The following is an 18,427-nucleotide window of genomic DNA, read 5'->3' on the forward strand; positions in this document are numbered from 1 at the left end:
AAGAGACAAATTGCATTGGGAAAGTCAGTGGTGAGGGATCTCTCAAGAGTACTGAAGAGCAATGTCAGGCTGCAGACTAAGGTGCACCTGATCCTGGCTGTAGTCTTTGCAATTACATGCTATGTGTCAGAGAGTTGGACAGTGAATAGGGATGATAGAAAGATAATTGATGCCTTTGAATTGTGGTGATGGAGAAGAGTATTGAATATACCATGGACTGCTAGGAGAACAAACAGGTTTGTCCTGGAGAAGGTGAAGCCGGAATGCTTCTTGGAGTCAAGGAGTCTGAAGCTTCGTCTGGCATACTTTGGGCATGTTGCAAGGAGGGACTGGACCTTGGAAAGGGACATCATGTTTGGGAGAGTTGAGGGACGGTACAGGAGAGGAAGACCCTCGATGAGACGGATCGATTCTGTGAGTGGAGTGCTGGGAATGAATGTGTTTAAGACAGCTAGGTTGGCACAGGATAGAACGGCGTTTAGGGCTCTTGTACAGGGGTCACTATGAGTCACATGCGACTCGATGGCACATAACAACAACAACGAATATCATGATGTTGCCTATCTGCTCAATGGTGAGAATTTTTGTCTTCTTGATATTGATACTGTTTTTGAAGGCTATAGTTTTTCATCTTCTGTAGCAAGGTTTCAAGGTCTGCTCACTTTTAACAAGAAAGATTATAAACTTGTGTTGTGTCCGCTGCATAACACAGGTTATTGAGGCTTCCTCCCATCCTGATGTCACATTCTTCTTCATGAAGTACTAGGGTGAAGTTTTTGTATTTGTAACAAGCTCCCAAGTGATGCTAATTCTTCTGGCCCATGAGGCAGACACTATTTAAGTAATCAAAGTGGATTTATATCTAGGATCCAAAAAAACCCAGGTGTGAAAGCTTAGGCAAATCATTCCATCCCTTTAATCCTGTTTCTTTATCATCTTTTTTTCCGAGATGTTCTGAAAAATGTATATGAAAATGAAAGATAATAGAAATGTGCCTTTCATGAAACCTGTTTCTTTTTCTAAATCCTGACATTCTTGCATATGAGCTAATTTTCTTAAATAGTAGAAAGAAATTGAGCCTCTTTTTTTCACATGAACAAACATGATGATTTCCTTGCATAGTGTTTGTGAGGATTATGAAGGATCAGCACATATGGAACATGCCTGCTTGGTACCTAAAGTTGATGATGTTATTCCTGTCATCATCCTTATTCCCCATCTTGTCTGTTGCAATAGAGTTTAGCCTGTACAACTTTTATTGTTACTGTTATTAGATGTTGTCACATCAATTACAACTCATAACTACCACAGAGTCATAAAATTGAACCCCAAAACTGCCCAGTTGGCGTCCTTCAGTCTGATAACAACAGTGCATGTCTACCTATTTCTTGATTATACATACTAATAGTAAAGAAATCAGACCTAATACACAACTGTTAACCATTTTGAAATAATCTCAGACATTTCAGAATCCATACTGAAGGAACCTTGACGGCATAGTGTTAGGTTTCTAACTAAAAGGTCAGCAGTTTGAATCCATCAACCATTCTATGAAAGAAAAGATACATGGCCTCTTCAGATAAAGATTTACAGCCTCAGAAACATGATAAGACTGTCCCTGTGAGTTGAAATTGAGGCAACAAAAATGAATATGGGTTTGTTTTACTGATAGATTTCAAACTCGTCTTTATGTAACAAGAGATAACAGCATCAACATTTTCTTACAGAATCCACTCAACCTGTGTGTGAAGATTGTACAAGGAATCCGTGCAATGGAAGTTGATTCAAGCCAGTATTCTTTGGAACTGATCCAAATGGTTCATTCATGCCTGGACCAGGTAGGTGAGGCTTACATGTTTAATTTATTAGTCTCCCCTCCAGCCTTAGTGTTTATTGTATACGATGGATAAACTCTTAAGTTGTGGTGTTGGAGGAGAGTACTGAATATCTATGGCCTGCCAAGGGAACCAACAGATACATCTTGGAGAGAGTGAAGCCAGTTGCTTCCATAAGTAAGCATGGGGAAGCTTTGTCTTGCATGCATTGAGCATGTTGCTAGAAGAGGCTGTTCCATGGAGAAAGACATCGTGATTGGAAAGGTGGACAGACAGCAAAGGAGAGGAAGACCCTCAACCAAGTGGATTGACTGCAGCAGTGGGCCTCAGTTGTGTCAGAGATTGTGAGGTTGGCACAGGATAGGACAGGGTTCAGATCTATTGTTTATAGGGTTGCTATGAGTTATACTGGACTTGATAATACTTAATAATGGTTAAGCCTATAGAAAACCAGAACCTATAGAAAACCAGAGCTTCTCCAGAGTAGGATGGATTTGTACCTTTTAAAATAGGCTGTATCCATAAAACTTGGCAATTTAGATAGCTGTGTACATCAGCCAACAAATTCTATTATTCTTTGTATTAATATTTACATATTTGTATAGTGGTGCTCATTATTTTTCAATAAAAATGAATTTATGTAACTGATTTTCTAATATTACACTCAGATAATTCAGAGTTCTTAATGTATAGAAAGCTCTGGTGGGGCTGTAGTTAAGATATTCAGCTGCCAACAGAGGTCAGTGATGGAAGCCTACCATCTGCTCCTAAGGAGGAAGATGAGACTGGCTGTTCCACAGAGGTTTATGGCTTTATAATCTCTGTACAGCAACTCGGCTTTGTGCTGCAGGCTTGCTGTGCATCAGATTCAGTTTGATAATGTTGGCTATTTTTTCCCCATTTTAATGTATAGAAAGGCATGGTGGTGATACAATGGCTAAAGCACTCTACTGCTAACTAGAAGGCTTGAACCACCAGCCACTACTTAGGAGAAAGCTGAAAGCTATCTGCGTCCTTAAAGATTTACAGTCTTAAAAACTCTATAAGGTAATTCTGCTTTGTCCTACAGGCTAAATTGGATCAGAATCCATTTAATGGCATTAGGTTTGGGGTTTTTTTGTTATTAATGTGTAGTATGTTTGTAGTTCATAGTTGCCTTGCAGTGTAGCTTAAAGTGTGGTCTAAGAAGCATGGCATCAGAATCAGAGGAGGATGGAACTAGGATGTACAATTTAAAAATGCAGCTTCAGGCAGCTCTGGTGGCCTAGTGGGAAGAAGCAGTGCTACAATCCTGAAGGCATGTGGTTCGAGTCCACCAAATGCTTTGCTGAAGAAAGGAGAGGCAATCTCCTCCTGTACTAGTCAGATCTGATTTGACAGTACACATACACAAACACAAAATACTAAAATTTTTAAAAAAAAGAATTTTCCTGGGTTCCACCTCAGACCGTCTGTATCAGAATTCTACAGAGGAAGCTCAGAAGTCTCTATTTGTAACACATTCCTGTTGATTCTTATATGATGTGTATGTTGTTGTTTGCCATCAAGTTGGGCACGACTCTTAGCGACCCTGTGAACAGAAGACCTGAACCCTGTTCTATAATTGTTGTTGTTTCTCTAAGTTCATAGAGTTTCTGAGACATGTTGTTTAGGAAGTAGATGCCACTCCTGTTTCCAAACCTGTCTTAATCTGGGAGCTCCACCAAACACAGTCCACCATGGGTAACCATTATGGCATTTTACACAGTAGTGGCACAGGGTTCAACATCACAGCAACCACAGGTTACCTCTGCACAGCAATGCACAGACCAGTGCTATACCACTTAGAAGAATGTTCCTCCAAAATATAATAACACTAGGCATGAAGGCCGCAGGCCTTCAGGCCCAACTGACTTAAATACAAAGGCCCTCCACCAGGTCCTGTTGACTCTAAAGAAGAGGTTTAAATAAAAAACAATCAATCAAACATTATACAACTTATCATTTTGTTGTTGTTGTTGTTACATGCCTTTGAGTCAAGTAGCTTGTGACCCATAGTGACCTCATGTACAGCAGCTCTGAACCCTTCCCTATCCTGTCTCACTAGTTCTGACACAACAACCCCCATTGCCCCAGTTACTGTATCAATCCATTTCATCCAGAGTCTTAGTCTCCTGTGCTGTCACTCCACACTTCCAAGCATGATGTCCTTCTCCAAGGATCATTCCCTCCTGGCCACGTGCCCAAAGTATGTGAGACAGAGCTTCAAAATCCTAGCCTCCAAGGAGAAACATTTCACCCTCTCCAAGAAAAACCGGTTTGTTTTCTTGGTAGTCCATAGTATGTTCAAGACTCTTCTCCAGCACCACAGCTCAAAGGCATCAATTCTTCTGCCATCCTTAGTCACTGTCCAGTTCTCTGATATATAGCAAGTAATTGTGAAGACCATGGCCTGGATTAGGTGTACTTTAGACTGACATCGTTGCTTTTCAGCACTCTGGAGAGGTCTCTGACAGCAGGTTTTCCCAGTGCAATTTGTCTTTTGATTTCCTGACTGCTGGTGCCAAAAGTGTGATTGTGGAGCCGAGCAAGCTGTAATTGTTAACAACCTCAATCTCTTCTCCATAGATCATGGTGCTGCCAACTGGCCCATCTGGTAAGGTATATAAATTGATAATTGAGAGCCATTGCCTAATTGGACAAGTGAAGAAGGTAATATTGGAGTCATCCTTATTTGAGCATAATTGTTGCTGATAATAAGATGATTAACATGAAATATGACATGAGAAATGATGTCTTTTGGAAAATGTTGTCAGGTGCCATCTCTTGGTGCTGGATCTTGGTAACCCTGGACACAACAAATGAAACACTGTGCAGTCCTTTGCCTTCCTCATAATCACTGCTGTGCTTGAGCCTCTTGTAGCCACTGTGTTGTCCATGTGGTTAAGGGCCTTCTTGTTTTCAGTGGCACTTTACCAAATGTGATGTCTTTCTGCAGGGATTTGACCTTTCCTCATAACATGCCCAGAGTATGTGAGACATACCATTCGTGCCTCTAAGGGACAACCCCACTGCACTTTTTTCAAGACACTCTAGTTTATTCTTTTGGCAGTCCATGGCATATTCAGCATTCTTCAGCACTACCACAGTTCTTTTGAAATATATATGGTGGCCTTTGGCTGATTAACCTGCAGCTTCTTTGGGGAAATAAATATCTTTTTATGTCCCATAATTCTCTTCTCCTTAAATGAAAATTAATCCATTTTTACTTTTCAGGATCCTGAGCAGAGACCCACTGCAGATGAACTTCTAGACCATCCCCTTCTCAGGAAACGCAGAAGGTAAAGATCATTAACTTAATAAGAGCTGATCAGAACCACAAGGAAGGGTGCTATTTCCTGGGCTACCTTGCTGCTATTTTCTGCTGCTTTCTTTACTTTCATTGCTTGAGGTCGCTCCCGACTTTCACTTTTCAGAATATGCTGATAAGAGCCTTGTGTGGATTTTAATCTGTAGTACAGATTAGGAGAGAAGACTCTGGATTTAGCCATCCTTAGATTTGCATTAGTCTATCATAATCTTAATCAATTTGATTAGCATCTTTAGTTTTCTCCTCTATAAAATGTGATGGAACAAAGATTAAAGGAGCTAACGCATAATGCATATTAAGTACTGACATAGACTCAGTAATTGTATTGAGCTCAGAATGCAGCAGAGCATTCTGAGTTTGAATTGACTTCTATTTTTTAATGCATCTGTTTAGATTGAAGATTGCAATTAGAATAGTCCTCTTCAGACACCTTTGCCCCTTTCTCAAAGTTAAGCTTGTATGATACCCTATAAAAGGAGGAGACTTGAAACCCTGACTTAAAGGAAGAATTATTCTTTGTTATTCTTCCTAAATTTCTTAGTCAGCATTTCATTCTAATGGACTTATTTTTGCCTAAGTACCTTCTTCCTTACCACTCATTCGTCTGTCAGTTTGTCATGCTGAGATGACTTGCCTGAGACACTATAGAGTCACTATGAGTTGGAAACAACAATAGGTCAATATGAGTTGATACTAAGAGTAGTAATAGCCTTCTTCTTTGCCTAGCAGGTCTTTGTTTCTGTATCTTCCAAATGCACTCTTTTTTAGGTCTTCTAGGTTTATATGTTGATATTTGTAATATATTTTGATTGGTACTTTATCCTCTCGTGTGTTTTCTGGTTCTTCTCTAGACTTGTTCTCTGTCCATTAGTGAAAATTACAGGTGATATTCCATGCATACCACCATGACCCTCTATTTTCATAGTGCATATTCAAGCTCTGTTACTCACTGGAGCTGGTTAAACAGATAAAAAGTTTTTATCTGGCTAATTTCTCCCAATAGGATAATTATTCTTTTAATCCCTTGTTGAAATATTTCCACTGATAATTTTGAATTTAAAATTTTATTAAGATAATTATCAATTTACATTCAACTATTAAAAATAAAGGGAAACTTTTATACTCTGCCCAGTCCCAAACATTTTTATTTCTCCCGTTTTACTTGTCCTCTTTGCTGTATGTCTGTGTGTGTATATGTGTGTGCTGATAATTTCTAAGGTAATTTTTTACCCAGGAATCCCACTACTAGAAATAATGCCCTAAAGAAACCAGAACCACAACTCAAACAGATGTATGCACACACATTTTTATTGCTGCATTATTCACAGTAGGAAAGAGATAGAAGTAACCCAAGTGCCTATCATCAAACAAATGGATAGAAAAAGGATGGTACATTCACAAAATGGAATATTACGCAGCATTGGAAAACCAGTGAACTCATAAAACATTACACAACATGGTGGAGCCTTAAGAACATTATGCTCTTGTTATGTGCCATTGAGTTGCTTGTGACCCATGGTGACCCTCTGTATAGCAGCTCTAAAGCCTGCCATGTCTTGAGCCAGTCTCATTGATTTCAACACACCAAACCCCATTGCCCTGGATCCATTGCCATGGATCAATCCATCTCATCCAAGGTCTTCCTCTCTTGCCCCATCCCTCCACCCTTCCAAGTATGATATCCTTCTCCTAGTACAGGTCCCTTCTAGCCACGTGCCCAAAATATGTGAGATCTTCAGAATCCTAGCCTCTAGGGAGAAACTTGGTTTCACAGTCACCAAGACATACAGATTTGTTTTCTTGGCAGTCCATGGTCCAAGACTCTTCATGGTCCAAGAGTCCAAGACTTGTCTCTAGCACCACAACTCAAAGGCACTAATTCTTCTTCTATCATCTTTAGTTATTGTACAGCTCTCTGATACATAGCAAGTAATTGTGACAACCATGGCCTGGATTAGGCGCACCTTAGTTCCTAGACTGACTTCATTGCTTCTCAATATTCTGGAGAGGTCCCTGACAGCAGATTTTCCAGGTGCAGTTCATCTTTTGATTTCCTGATTGCTGATGCCAAAAGCGTTGATTGTGGAGCCAAGCAAGCATTATACTGAGTGAAATATCTCAGTTACAAATGGACCAGCATTGCTTAATACTGCTATTATCATATAGAACAGACATAGGTTAGGGAGAGAATGGGAAAAGAGTGGATAGATAATGTACATTGCATTAAACTAAATAAGGGAAGAAGTATCTGAAAGGAGTATATGATTAGGCATTATATATAAGCCAATAATCTGGAACAAGGGGTGTATTACAGGAGGTGCTGGAGAAGGGGGTAACACTTGCAGTTTCTGTTTTTTTCCTTTTTAAAATAGAAGGTAGGAGATGAGAAGTTATGGAGGCAAGGGGAGATCTTAATATAGTGAACTTTGTTCTGAGCTACATAGACTACTTCTGGAATGAAAAGAGTCTTAATATTTGAGTACTTACTATGTATTAAGACATTGTTTCTAGGGGACAGCCCTTGAGGGGTCTTAGGGTCTAATAGTGGATATAGGAAGAATATGTTATAGACATCATTGAGTTATAAGGCAGAATGTGATAGCCCTATAAAGGAGGTAAACAGAAGGTACAATCAAAATTTAAAGGAGGAAATGATGACATCTGCTTGAAGGAATTAGTGGTTTTTCTCTAAGACGTGAGATTTGGGTTGAGACTTGAATAATGAGTAGTACATAAGAGATTTTTTTTTCAGACACAAAAATAACATAGGCACCTACAGAGACTTGGACAATTTTAGAGTATGTTCTGGAAACACAGTTCTAGACTGATGGTTCTAGACTTGAGGCTCTCAACACCTTTGCCTTCAGATCTTGAGACTCACATGTATGCATTCAGAGTTTTTTTAAAAACCCAGTGTCTGGACACTACCCTGGGAGTTCGGATATCATAGACTTAGGTTGAATGAGAACCTTGAGCTAGAAATTAAGGTGTAAGTGGAGAGGGAGTAAAAAACCCCTCTGCTGTCAAGTTGATCTAGACTCTTAATGACCTCCATCAGATTTTCTAACAGGAAAGTCTGTAAATCCTAAGAGAAGGAGGCTGTCTGTCTTTGTCTTGAAGAGCATCTAGTAGATTTATACTGCTGACCTTTTGGTCATTATACCTCCAGAACTCCTTAAGTAGAGGGAAGGAAAGTTTGAAAGGTAGGAAGGGAATCATGGAATTCCAGGCTGAAGAATTCCCAGGATACTAAAAAACTGTTGGATATTTATTAGAGGGCAGTTCCTATGGTTAGAGCTATGCCTAACTTACTGTATAGTGTTCAGCCAGTATAGAACTGATTAAAGTGAATTAGATCTTTAATGAGACCATTTAGGAGATGCAGATGATACAACCTCCTTGCTGAAACTGAAGAGGACCTGAAGCCCTTACTGCAGAAGGTCAAGGACTGCAGCCTTCAATGTGGAGTGAAGCTCAACATCAAGAAAACAAAGATTCTTCTCATTGGGCCGATTGGCAGCATCATGATAGATGGTGAAGAGATTGAGATTGTTAGCAGCTTCAATTTGCTTTTCTCTACAATCAACACTCTTGGTACCATCAGCCAGAAAATTAAAAGACATACTGCATTGGGAAAGTCTACTGTCAGAGACCTCTCCAAAGTACTGAAGAGCAAGGATGTCAGTCTGGAGACTAAGGTGCACCTGATACAGGCCATGGTCTTTGTAATTACTTGCTATGCATCAGAGAGCTGGACAGTGACTAGGGATGATAGAAGGAGAGTTGATGCCTTTGAGCTGTGGTGCTAGAGAAGAGTATTGAATATACCATGAACTGCTAGGAGAACAAACAGGTTTGTCCTGGAAAGGGTAAAGCCAGGCTACATCTTGGAGGCAAGGATTCTGAAGCTTTGTCTGACATACTTTGGACATGTTCCAAGGTGGGATCAGTTCTTGGAGAGGATGTCATTCTTGGGAGGGTGGAGGTACAGCGCAGGAGAGGAAGACCCTTGATGAAATGGATTGATTCAGTCACTGGTGTAATGGGTATATAGTTGTGTCGGAGACAAGAAGATTGGCAAGCGGTAGAGCAGGGTTTAGGGCTGCTGTACATAAGGTTGCTGTGAATCACAGGCGACTCGACAGCACATAACAACCAACAAAATCTGAGGAACTTGAATATTGACGAAAGGGTTAGGAATGAGCCAGAGATTTTAAGACCAGTTGACTGGGAGAATGGGACACAAGCTACTCAAATAGAAGAATCAGGAAATAAAACTGGCTTAAGAGAAAGAGATTAAACTGAAACTTGGAGATGATCAGTTTGGGCGGTCAATGAAAAGACTAAATGGATATGTCAGACAAGTACTTTGAAATGTCCATTCTCTGGAGAATTTATTAGAGAGAAAGCACATGAGCCCTAACTGCTGGCCCCTTTCTATTTAAGGAATTCTCCATTTCTAGCCTATAAACCTGAAACCTAGTATAAATATGAGTTGGATCAAGTAATTTCCTTAAAGTGTTGTGATATTATAGGACACATATGGTTAAAGGAAAATTAATTTGTGAATTGTTTTATTAGACACCAGTGCAATCTAGGAACATATTCTTTCACTTACGTATATTTGCTTTTCTTTTGGTAGAGAGATGGAGGAAAGAGTCAAACTGCTTAATGCACCAACAAAGAGACCAAGGTAATGCTCAGGGGATTGAAAATTAATTTGTCCTAAATTATGACGAAAGTCTTTTTTTGAGTATGTTCCTTGCCTATAGCATCCTTTTAGGAGCTAGTATCAGCTGAAAATTCTAATAGCCATTTCTGGGAAGAAGAAAGCTGTCATTTCACTCTAATTTAAACATGGACATTATTACCGCAGTGAATGTTGGAAAGTAGAGGTTTAAGGATGAGACTGGGATCTAATCTGAGTCACTTGTAATGAGGTCCTGAGGCAAGAATTACAGAGCCTGCTATGTATGATAGATGGAGTTAAGTTCCTGAGGAAGGACATTCTTTCCCATAACATAATCGGTAGTTCTTCTCAGGCAACAGACTAGAAGCCTTTTTTTCCCTCTGATTTGATTTTTATGTTAAATATGCGTTTGTGTTGGGGGTTGTTGGCAGGTCAAGCACAGTGTCTGAAGCTCCCATTGCTGTGGTTACATCAAGAACCAGTGAAGTCTATGTTTGGGGTGGTGGGAAATCCACTCCCCAGAAACTAGATGTCATCAGGAGTGGCTGTAGTGCCCGACAGGTGTGCGCAGGAAATACCCATTTTGCTGTGGTCACTGTGGAGAAGGAACTGTACACCTGGGTGGTAAGTGAGAACAGAGTCCTTTGGCTCAGTGTGATAATTGTTTCCGGGGCCCAGGATGTTGGAGCATTTTGTTGGTTGAACATGTGCTGGGAGAGGCGCATCAGGGGTAATGTAAGCTCTTACAAGAGTGGGGATTTTGTCTGTTTAGGTTACTTCTCCATTCCTGATAACTGGTACATATTTTTAAAACCACTACTGAGAAGTTAATTCAACTTAAAGAGTAGAACTATCCCTTAGGATTTTCAAGTCTGTAAATCTTCAGAGAGCAACTGGTTGGTTTGAACTGCTGACCTTTTGGCTAACCAGAGTGTTTTAACCACTGTGCCACCAGAGAGCCTCATATTAGGTCCCCTATAAATATATTTTGACTAAAAGAAAAGCCCTCTGCTTGGGCTCAAGGACTGAGACTCCCGTGTATAGCTGAGTGATCTCAAACATGTCATTTAACTGGTTGGTTCTGTTACTATGAGGTTCAGAGCAATCAGTATCTATGAAATAGTTTCTGAGGCCCATGAAGCACCATACAATGTCAGAAAGATTCTGACACTTCTACCAGTTACTGACGAAAGATTGAGTAGAATTTTCATTCACAAAAAAGTGTTCCTAATATTTTGTTCAGATTTTTTCTTATTGTAAATTACTGCAGTTACTGTTAAAAAAAAAAAAAGTAGAAGATACAGAAAAACCCAAGAAAATTAAAATCATGTAAAATACCAGGCATATGTAACTACCACAAATATGTTCCCAGCTTTTTCTGTAGATAGATAGCTAGAGAGAGAGTGTGTGTGTCTGTGTGTGTGTGAGTGTGAGTGAGTGAGTGTGTGTCTATTTTTCTCTATAAAAATGGGATTATATTGTTAGGCTTACTATTCGTATGTACTCAGGAGTTTTTTCCACATACTGTTATACTCTGAGCATTTTTGTCATTAAATAATCTTCTGAATTAACCTCTGAGTCTCTAGGAATATTCCTCTTGTTAGGTGCCATTGAGTCCACTTAGACTTACAGCCACACTAGGAATAACGGATCTGAACTCTGACTCACAGCCACCCTAGGAACAATAGATCTGAACCTTATCTTGCGTCTTCTTCACTATCTCTGATACATTCAGACTCATTGTTAAAGTCACTGTGCCAGTCTGTATTCTTTTGAGAGTTTCTCTTTTTCTCTGACTTCCTACCTTCCCAGCATTATGTCTTTTTCCAAAGACTGGCCTTTCCTGACAACATGCCCAGAGTATGTAAAAAATACAGCTTCACCATCTTTGCCTTTAAGGCGTGCTGTGTTTGTTCTTTGGCAGTCCATGGAATGAATAATCCAGTCTTCTCCAGCGCTACGTATTCAAAAGCATTGATTATCCTATTAGCATTTATCATTATCCAGCTGTCATATCTGTAAGATGTAATTGAAAAACCCATGGCTGGTATCAGGTGCTTTAAACTGGCTTCCTTGCTCTTTAGCTTTGACTGGTCCTTTAGAACAGATTTTCCCAATGCAGTGCATCTTTTGATTTCTTGACTGCTATTACCATGGATACTGATCATGGATCTAAGTAGAATGAAATCATTAACTTCAGTCTTTTCTCTGTTTACCATGATGTTGCTTATTGGTCCAGTGGTGAGGATTTTTGTTAGGTTTGATGATTCATCAGAAGATTCCCAGAACTCAGAATATAGTCCTATTCACAGTCATGATTTATTACACTGGAAGAATTTTTAAAAAGGCAAGAAATCCAATCCATTGTCTTTAAGTCGATTCTGACTTACAGAATAGAACTGTCCAATGAGATTTCCATCTTTACAGAAGACTGGCAAATCTTTCTCTTGCAAAGTGTCTGGTAAGTTTTGAAGCACCAGCCTATTAGTTAGCAGTTCGATCCTTAACCATTGAGCAACTCAGGTTCCTTATTGAAAGGACACAAAACTTACTAACAAAGAGAAAAGGCACATAAATTAAAGCCCTGAAGAACCCAGGATCAAGCTTCTAAGAGTCCTCTTCCAGTGGTGTCACACAGAACATGTTACTCCAGCAATGAGTTGTGACAGCAAGTGTGAAATGTTTTCTACCAGAGTAATTCATTAGTCACTCAGTGCTCTGGGGGTTTTTTTGAGGGCTAGTCAGATAGGCTTCCTGCCCTAGTGCATGTCAACATACCAAACTCTCAGGAGGAAAGACAGTATTCTGCATAAACCATAGTTTGTGCAAATGGTTTAAGTACAGTGAACCACTCTTCAGGGAAGGACAGGAACCCTCCAGAAATCTAAGTTCACAGATACCAGCCAAATTCAACTCCTGCAGCAAGTCTTTCCCCAGCCTTTGTTACCAATGCTTATTTAATTTTTTTAAAGAGCCCTACTGTTTTCCTAATCAACTATCTGCTAGTTGCCACACCTATTATAAACCTTTTCCATTGACTGCAGACCTTCGACCTATATACCTCACCTCATCTCTTCTTTATGTCTAGCATCTGATTGTACCTTTTCCCACTACTAAAAACTGACACCATTACAATAATGTCTCAGTTTTGTACCACTCAGCCTATATCCAAAGTCTGGTGGCACCATGATCAAAACACTCAACTGCTGACTAGAGAAGGTGGGAATCTACTTGACAACAGTGGATTGAAACCTATCATTTCTTGAGTTTTTGTTTTTTTCTGGGACTGATCCTTTCTCTGGATCTTCTAAGAGACCCCACTTTTATCAGTTCTACACTCTCTATATTCTTTTGTCTTGACATCTTTCTTTGTACTAGCTTCTTTTCATTTGCATTTAAACATCCTTAGGCCTTTTACCTTTTTTTAATAAAATTTTTTATCTTAATTGTGATGTTAACAGAAGTTTCCAGAAAAGTTAGCTTTTCATTCTTTCATTGTTGCACTTTTTACCCCCCTCGCTCCCTTCCCCCTTCCCTAGTTTACTTTATTAAAATATTCATTCACTGTTGCAAAATTACCTCTCCCATTACCCCCAGTCCTTTTTGCAATGTACCTCTTATTCTGGGCTGTTATCATCTGTCTTCTTTAAGAAGCCTTCCACAAACTTTTGTTTCCCTCTAGATTCCTCTCTCTCACCTCGAACAAACTGCCTATGTGTTTCCTTACCTTAAATATGCCTACCTAGTTCCTTATTCCTACTGTCTTTTCACTTTCCTACAATTCTATCTGTGCTTGTCAGTGAAACTTCTTTTAATAAATGATGTCTAAATTGCTGAAGGAGCTCTGGGGTAACTCGTCCACAAGGAATTGCTCCACTAACCCAGAGGCTACACTCTGATGGTTCAAATCCATCAACAGTTCTTTACGAGAAAAAGGCAGCCTCCTCTCATGCTGTTCACAGATTTTACAGCCTTGGGATCAGCTGTGAGTTCTTTCCAGCTCAACAGCATTGAGAGGTTTTTATGAGTTTATAAATTGCTAAAATATAACGGACTTTTAGTCCTGACTTCACCTCATCTCTTAGCAACATTTGACACAGCTGACCACACTCTGCTGGCAGCTTTACTTCCCTTTGTCTTCTTTCTCTTGACTTTCCCCTTTCTCGTTAGTTTGTTTCTTACCTACCACCTTGGGCTGATCCCTTTATCTGACCTTATTACAGGCCCTGATTCTTTTCACTTGTTCTCTTTTCTGTAAGGGGGCTCATTTTGTCAGTGTTCTCACATACTTTGTTGAGAGCTGAGACTGTATTGGTGTTATTCAGTGTGTTATCACCAGTGTACGACCGAGTAGACGTGTACCTATTTATGAAATGAAAGAATGAATGAGTAGTTCAGCCTCATTGTAGAATGTTGGCTTGGCTGGTATTTCTTTAAAGAACTAGGCCCTGTAGGCTGACTGTTAGATATGTTGTGGAATTAGTGTCTTAAAACACATTTATATGAGGACTTACAGTTGAGCCATTGAGTGGAAAAAATTATCACTATAAAATTGGTGAAATACCATTTCAAAATATCCTTACTATTGTATAGTAACCTCTTTGATGTTATTAGATTCTTGAAGGAATATGTGGTCAAAATTTGTTAAATTTCCAATAAGGATTTTCAAGAGGTAATATTCCTGTGGAAAACAGTCAAAATAGAGAAAGAATTTTTTTACCATCACTCATAATTAAATACATAATTCACCTTAGACTTGAAGGAGAAAAAAAATTGAGCATGTATTTATCATACATGGGTGTTGATCTGGATATAGTTATAAAATTTTTCTCTGTTGGTAGGAGCTTTATACTACATCCCCTGAAAAGATGTAGGCAGCTGTAATGTGTAACATAGAGCTGTGCTGTGAACCAAAATGATATGCTCCTCTGGGTCTGAATCCACAGGAGAAAGATGGACAGTCTCCTTCCATGTGCTTGACAGCCTCTGAAAACTCGCTGGAAAGTCAGCTAAGAGTTCTGCCTCAACAGCAGTGACTCACTTTGATTAAAGGGTTAATTCTATTACCCATGTTTCCTAATTTTGAAACTTTTCACTGATTTTTAAAATTCTTGGAAAAATTCTTGGCTTTTTGAAAGTTCTCTTGATGCCATTTTACCTTTTTTCCCCTTTAAAAATAAAAAGCCCAAACACTAAATTTAGTTCCTTTTCACTAATCAAAAGAAATTTGAAGAGAATTTTTGCTTTTGTGAGCTTTTGCTTTTGCAGTGAGCTGTTAGCAAGGCAGTGCTCATCCCAAGGATTGAAGTAGTGACACCAAGCTCCCTCCTCAGAAATTACATCCAGCATCTTAGCATCAAGCTGCCATAGCTCTGAACTGGGGCTCTCCACATTGTATGTCAGTACTATTTTAGATGTTGTTTGGTATGATTTTGAGGTAGGTTTTGGGGAGCACATAATAGTTTTTTCTCCCATATAAATGAATGGTAATTGTTTATTTTACACTACTTCAGCTTAGAACAGGTTTCATAGAAGCTTTCTAGCAAGAAATACCTGTATTTTTCTTTGTAAAAAGTCATCTTAAAGATCAGCGTTTGCATAAAAAAATTAAGACTTCAAAGATATCTTTATTTCACAGAACATGCAAGGGGGTACTAAACTCCACGGCCAGCTGGGCCATGGAGACAAAGCCTCCTATCGACAGCCAAAGCATGTGGAGAAGTTACAAGGCAAAGCTATCCATCAGGTGTCCTGTGGTGATGATTTCACTGTTTGTGTGACAGGTAAGCCATCGGCAGCAGACACGGAAATGCAGTTAATGTGGAATGTTGTGCTTAATCTGGTGCAGTTTTACTTGGGATTTTACCACAAAAGGCAGCATTAAAAGAAAATTATACACACTAATCACAACCACTGGACCAATCGGTAGCATCAGGATGGATGGTGAAGAGATTGAGATTGTTCACAGCTTCAGTTTGCTTGCCTCCACAGTCAACACTCTTGGCACCAGTAGCCAGAAAATCAAAAAACGGATTGTGATGGGAAAGTCTGCGGTTAGGGACCTCTCTAAAGTACTCAAGAGCAATGGTGTCTCTCTGAAGACTAAGGGGCGCCTGATATGGGCCATGGTTTTTGCAATCACTTGCTATGCATCAGAGAGTTGGACAGTGACTAGGGAGGATAGAAGGAGAATTGACGCCTTTGAGCTGTGGTGCTGGAGAAGAGTATTGAATGTACCATGGACTGCCAAGAAAACAAACAGATTCATCCTAGAGAGGGTGCTCCTTGGAGGCAAGGATTCTGGGGCTTCATCTGACATACTTTGGACATGTTGTAAGGAGAGACAGGTCTTTAGAGAAGGACATCATGCTGGGTAGAGTAGAGGGACAGCACAGGAGGGGAAGACCCTCTATGAGGTGGATTGATTCAGTGACTGGGGTAATCGGGATGGGTGTATCAGAGGCAATGAGAGTGGCACAGGATAGAGCATGGTTTAGGGCTGTTGTACATAGGGTCGCTATGAGTCGCAAACGCCTCGACAGCACATAACAACAACAACAACAATCACAACATGCCCAGTCTGTTATGGTACTAAGGAGTGAGGAGCCAGGAGAAGACAGGTGAGTAACAGAGAAGAAGTGGGATTAGAAGAAGTACGGAGCAGAAGAAAGAATCACATAGGTCATGCCTAACTGAATCAGAAGCTGAACTCTAGTTCTTGTTTGTATTTATGGTCCCTTAAATCTATAAAATATAAAGAAAACACTAGTGGAATTTTAAGTCCTTTTCCATTGTTGTAGTAGTACCAGTGATCTCCTGTAAATAGAGACAACTCTAGATTTGCTTGCATGGGCTATCCTTAGGATTTCTGTGATGTAATCATCTTATGTGAATCACTGGCTAAAGAGACCTCATTCCAGCCCTGCCCAGCTTTCTGATTGGAGAAAGTAAGTCAGTCCTTTGATAAATTCTCTTTTCCTTCCCTTTGCAGATGAGGGTCAGCTCTATGCCTTTGGATCAGATTATTATGGCTGCATGGGAGTGGACAAGGTCGCTGGCCCTGAAGTACTAGAACCCATGCAGCTGAACTTCTTCCTCAGCAATCCTGTGGAGCAAGTCTCCTGTGGAGATAATCACGTAGTAGTTCTGACACGAAACAAGGAAGTGTATTCTTGGGGCTGTGGCGAGTATGGTAGGTGCAGCTTTGTCTTTGGTCAATTGCTCCCAGGTGTACAGCCTGACGTCAGGCCTGTATGTAGCCAGATAAAGCATGCAGTCTCTTATCTCAGGAGTGTTAATTTAATACAAGAACATTTTCATTAGGAACAAAGCCTTTATTATCTTTCTTACCTATTTCTCAGGGCGACTGGGTTTGGATTCAGAAGAGGATTATTATACACCACAAAAGGTAAAATAGAAGCAGCTTCTTCATAAAGTCTTAGTCACATTGACTTGGTCTTTTCCTGACTCTTTGATATCAAGACTTTTATTTCTGAAGGTTTCCTATGAAACTGATAATACGGAATTTAACATGATAGAATCTTATCTGACTAAATCATAAAAAGTTGAGAAAAAGAAGACCACCACTGCAGATACTGGGAGTCACATCTTAATGAGAAACAAACATTGGAGTCACCATGTACAGTGAAAAAGATCACATAGCTGAACTTACCCTGGGAAGTTCTTCAAGATGTTGGAAAGCAATATACTCTGCCTTAACCCAACATAGCTATTTCACCTTCATGTTTCTTTAGTCGAATACCACATAGAGTAGTTTGTGTCTCAGGGTCATATTGTATGGAAAATAGTCAGGCTCATAGGACCTGATATCAGCTGAGGAGAGAGCATGTCACATCCTCTGCCTTCCTTCTACTTAAGGGCACAGGCTTACTCACTGGAAGGTGGAATGTCATTATCTATATTACTTACTGATAACAGGGGGGTTTTTTCTGTATCTTGAAAATTAGGTGTTTATGGAACCATCCTAAGTGAGATTCAAGGCTCTTTTCTCTCCTAAAACAAGAGAGCCTTTGAGGCTCAAAGTGTCAAGTTTCACAAATAGCCATCTTTACCTTCTCTGTCTCCTCCCACCATTCTCTAGTCCAGCCTAGGTAGTGACACAGGAATGTGAGCATGTAGAGGCTTGCCTGATATCTTATTATATTACCTCACTTATAAAATGGCCAGAGAGGGACCTCACTGAGCTGCCCCTGTAACTGTCACAGAGCCTTCTTTCTCAGAGGACAAAATCATCAATGAATTGAAGTTTTTCCTTTCCCAACTTTCCCGAAAAGTCTCCTGAAGTAAGATAAATATTGTTTCCCACAAACTAGCAGGGGCTGTCTGTTTCATTGCCTGGAGCTGCCCTCTCGGGCTTTATGTTTTAAAATTTGAAGTCTTTTGAAAACAGTAGACTGTAAGCTGCAGAGTAAATCGGAAAAGAATAAAGCAAGCCATACTTCTCTGTAATTTTTCTGCTGAATGCCGCATGTCCTTGTTGAAAGTATTCAAGGATGATTTTGCTTTCCAACTTATAAATTTGGAATTTATATA

General features: G+C 39.8%; 1 protein-coding gene across 1 annotated transcript in view; it reads left to right on the forward strand.

Moving 5' to 3' along the window:
* Positions 1-18,427, forward strand: part of NEK9 (NIMA-related kinase 9) — a 59,692-nt gene that overhangs the window by 14,615 nt on the left and 26,650 nt on the right. The window contains exons 7-13 of the mRNA XM_006884671.1: positions 1,728-1,838; positions 5,091-5,155; positions 9,827-9,877; positions 10,306-10,498; positions 15,513-15,657; positions 16,866-17,066; positions 17,236-17,282. Of these exons, the coding sequence (XP_006884733.1) occupies positions 1,728-1,838; positions 5,091-5,155; positions 9,827-9,877; positions 10,306-10,498; positions 15,513-15,657; positions 16,866-17,066; positions 17,236-17,282 (813 nt within the window). The remainder of the gene's footprint in view (positions 1-1,727; positions 1,839-5,090; positions 5,156-9,826; positions 9,878-10,305; positions 10,499-15,512; positions 15,658-16,865; positions 17,067-17,235; positions 17,283-18,427) is intronic.

This window comes from Elephantulus edwardii, unplaced genomic scaffold, assembly GCF_000299155.1.
Source record: "Elephantulus edwardii isolate Elephantulus edwardi_28Jun2011 unplaced genomic scaffold, EleEdw1.0 scaffold00037, whole genome shotgun sequence".
Classification (NCBI taxonomy): Eukaryota; Metazoa; Chordata; class Mammalia; order Macroscelidea; family Macroscelididae; genus Elephantulus; species Elephantulus edwardii.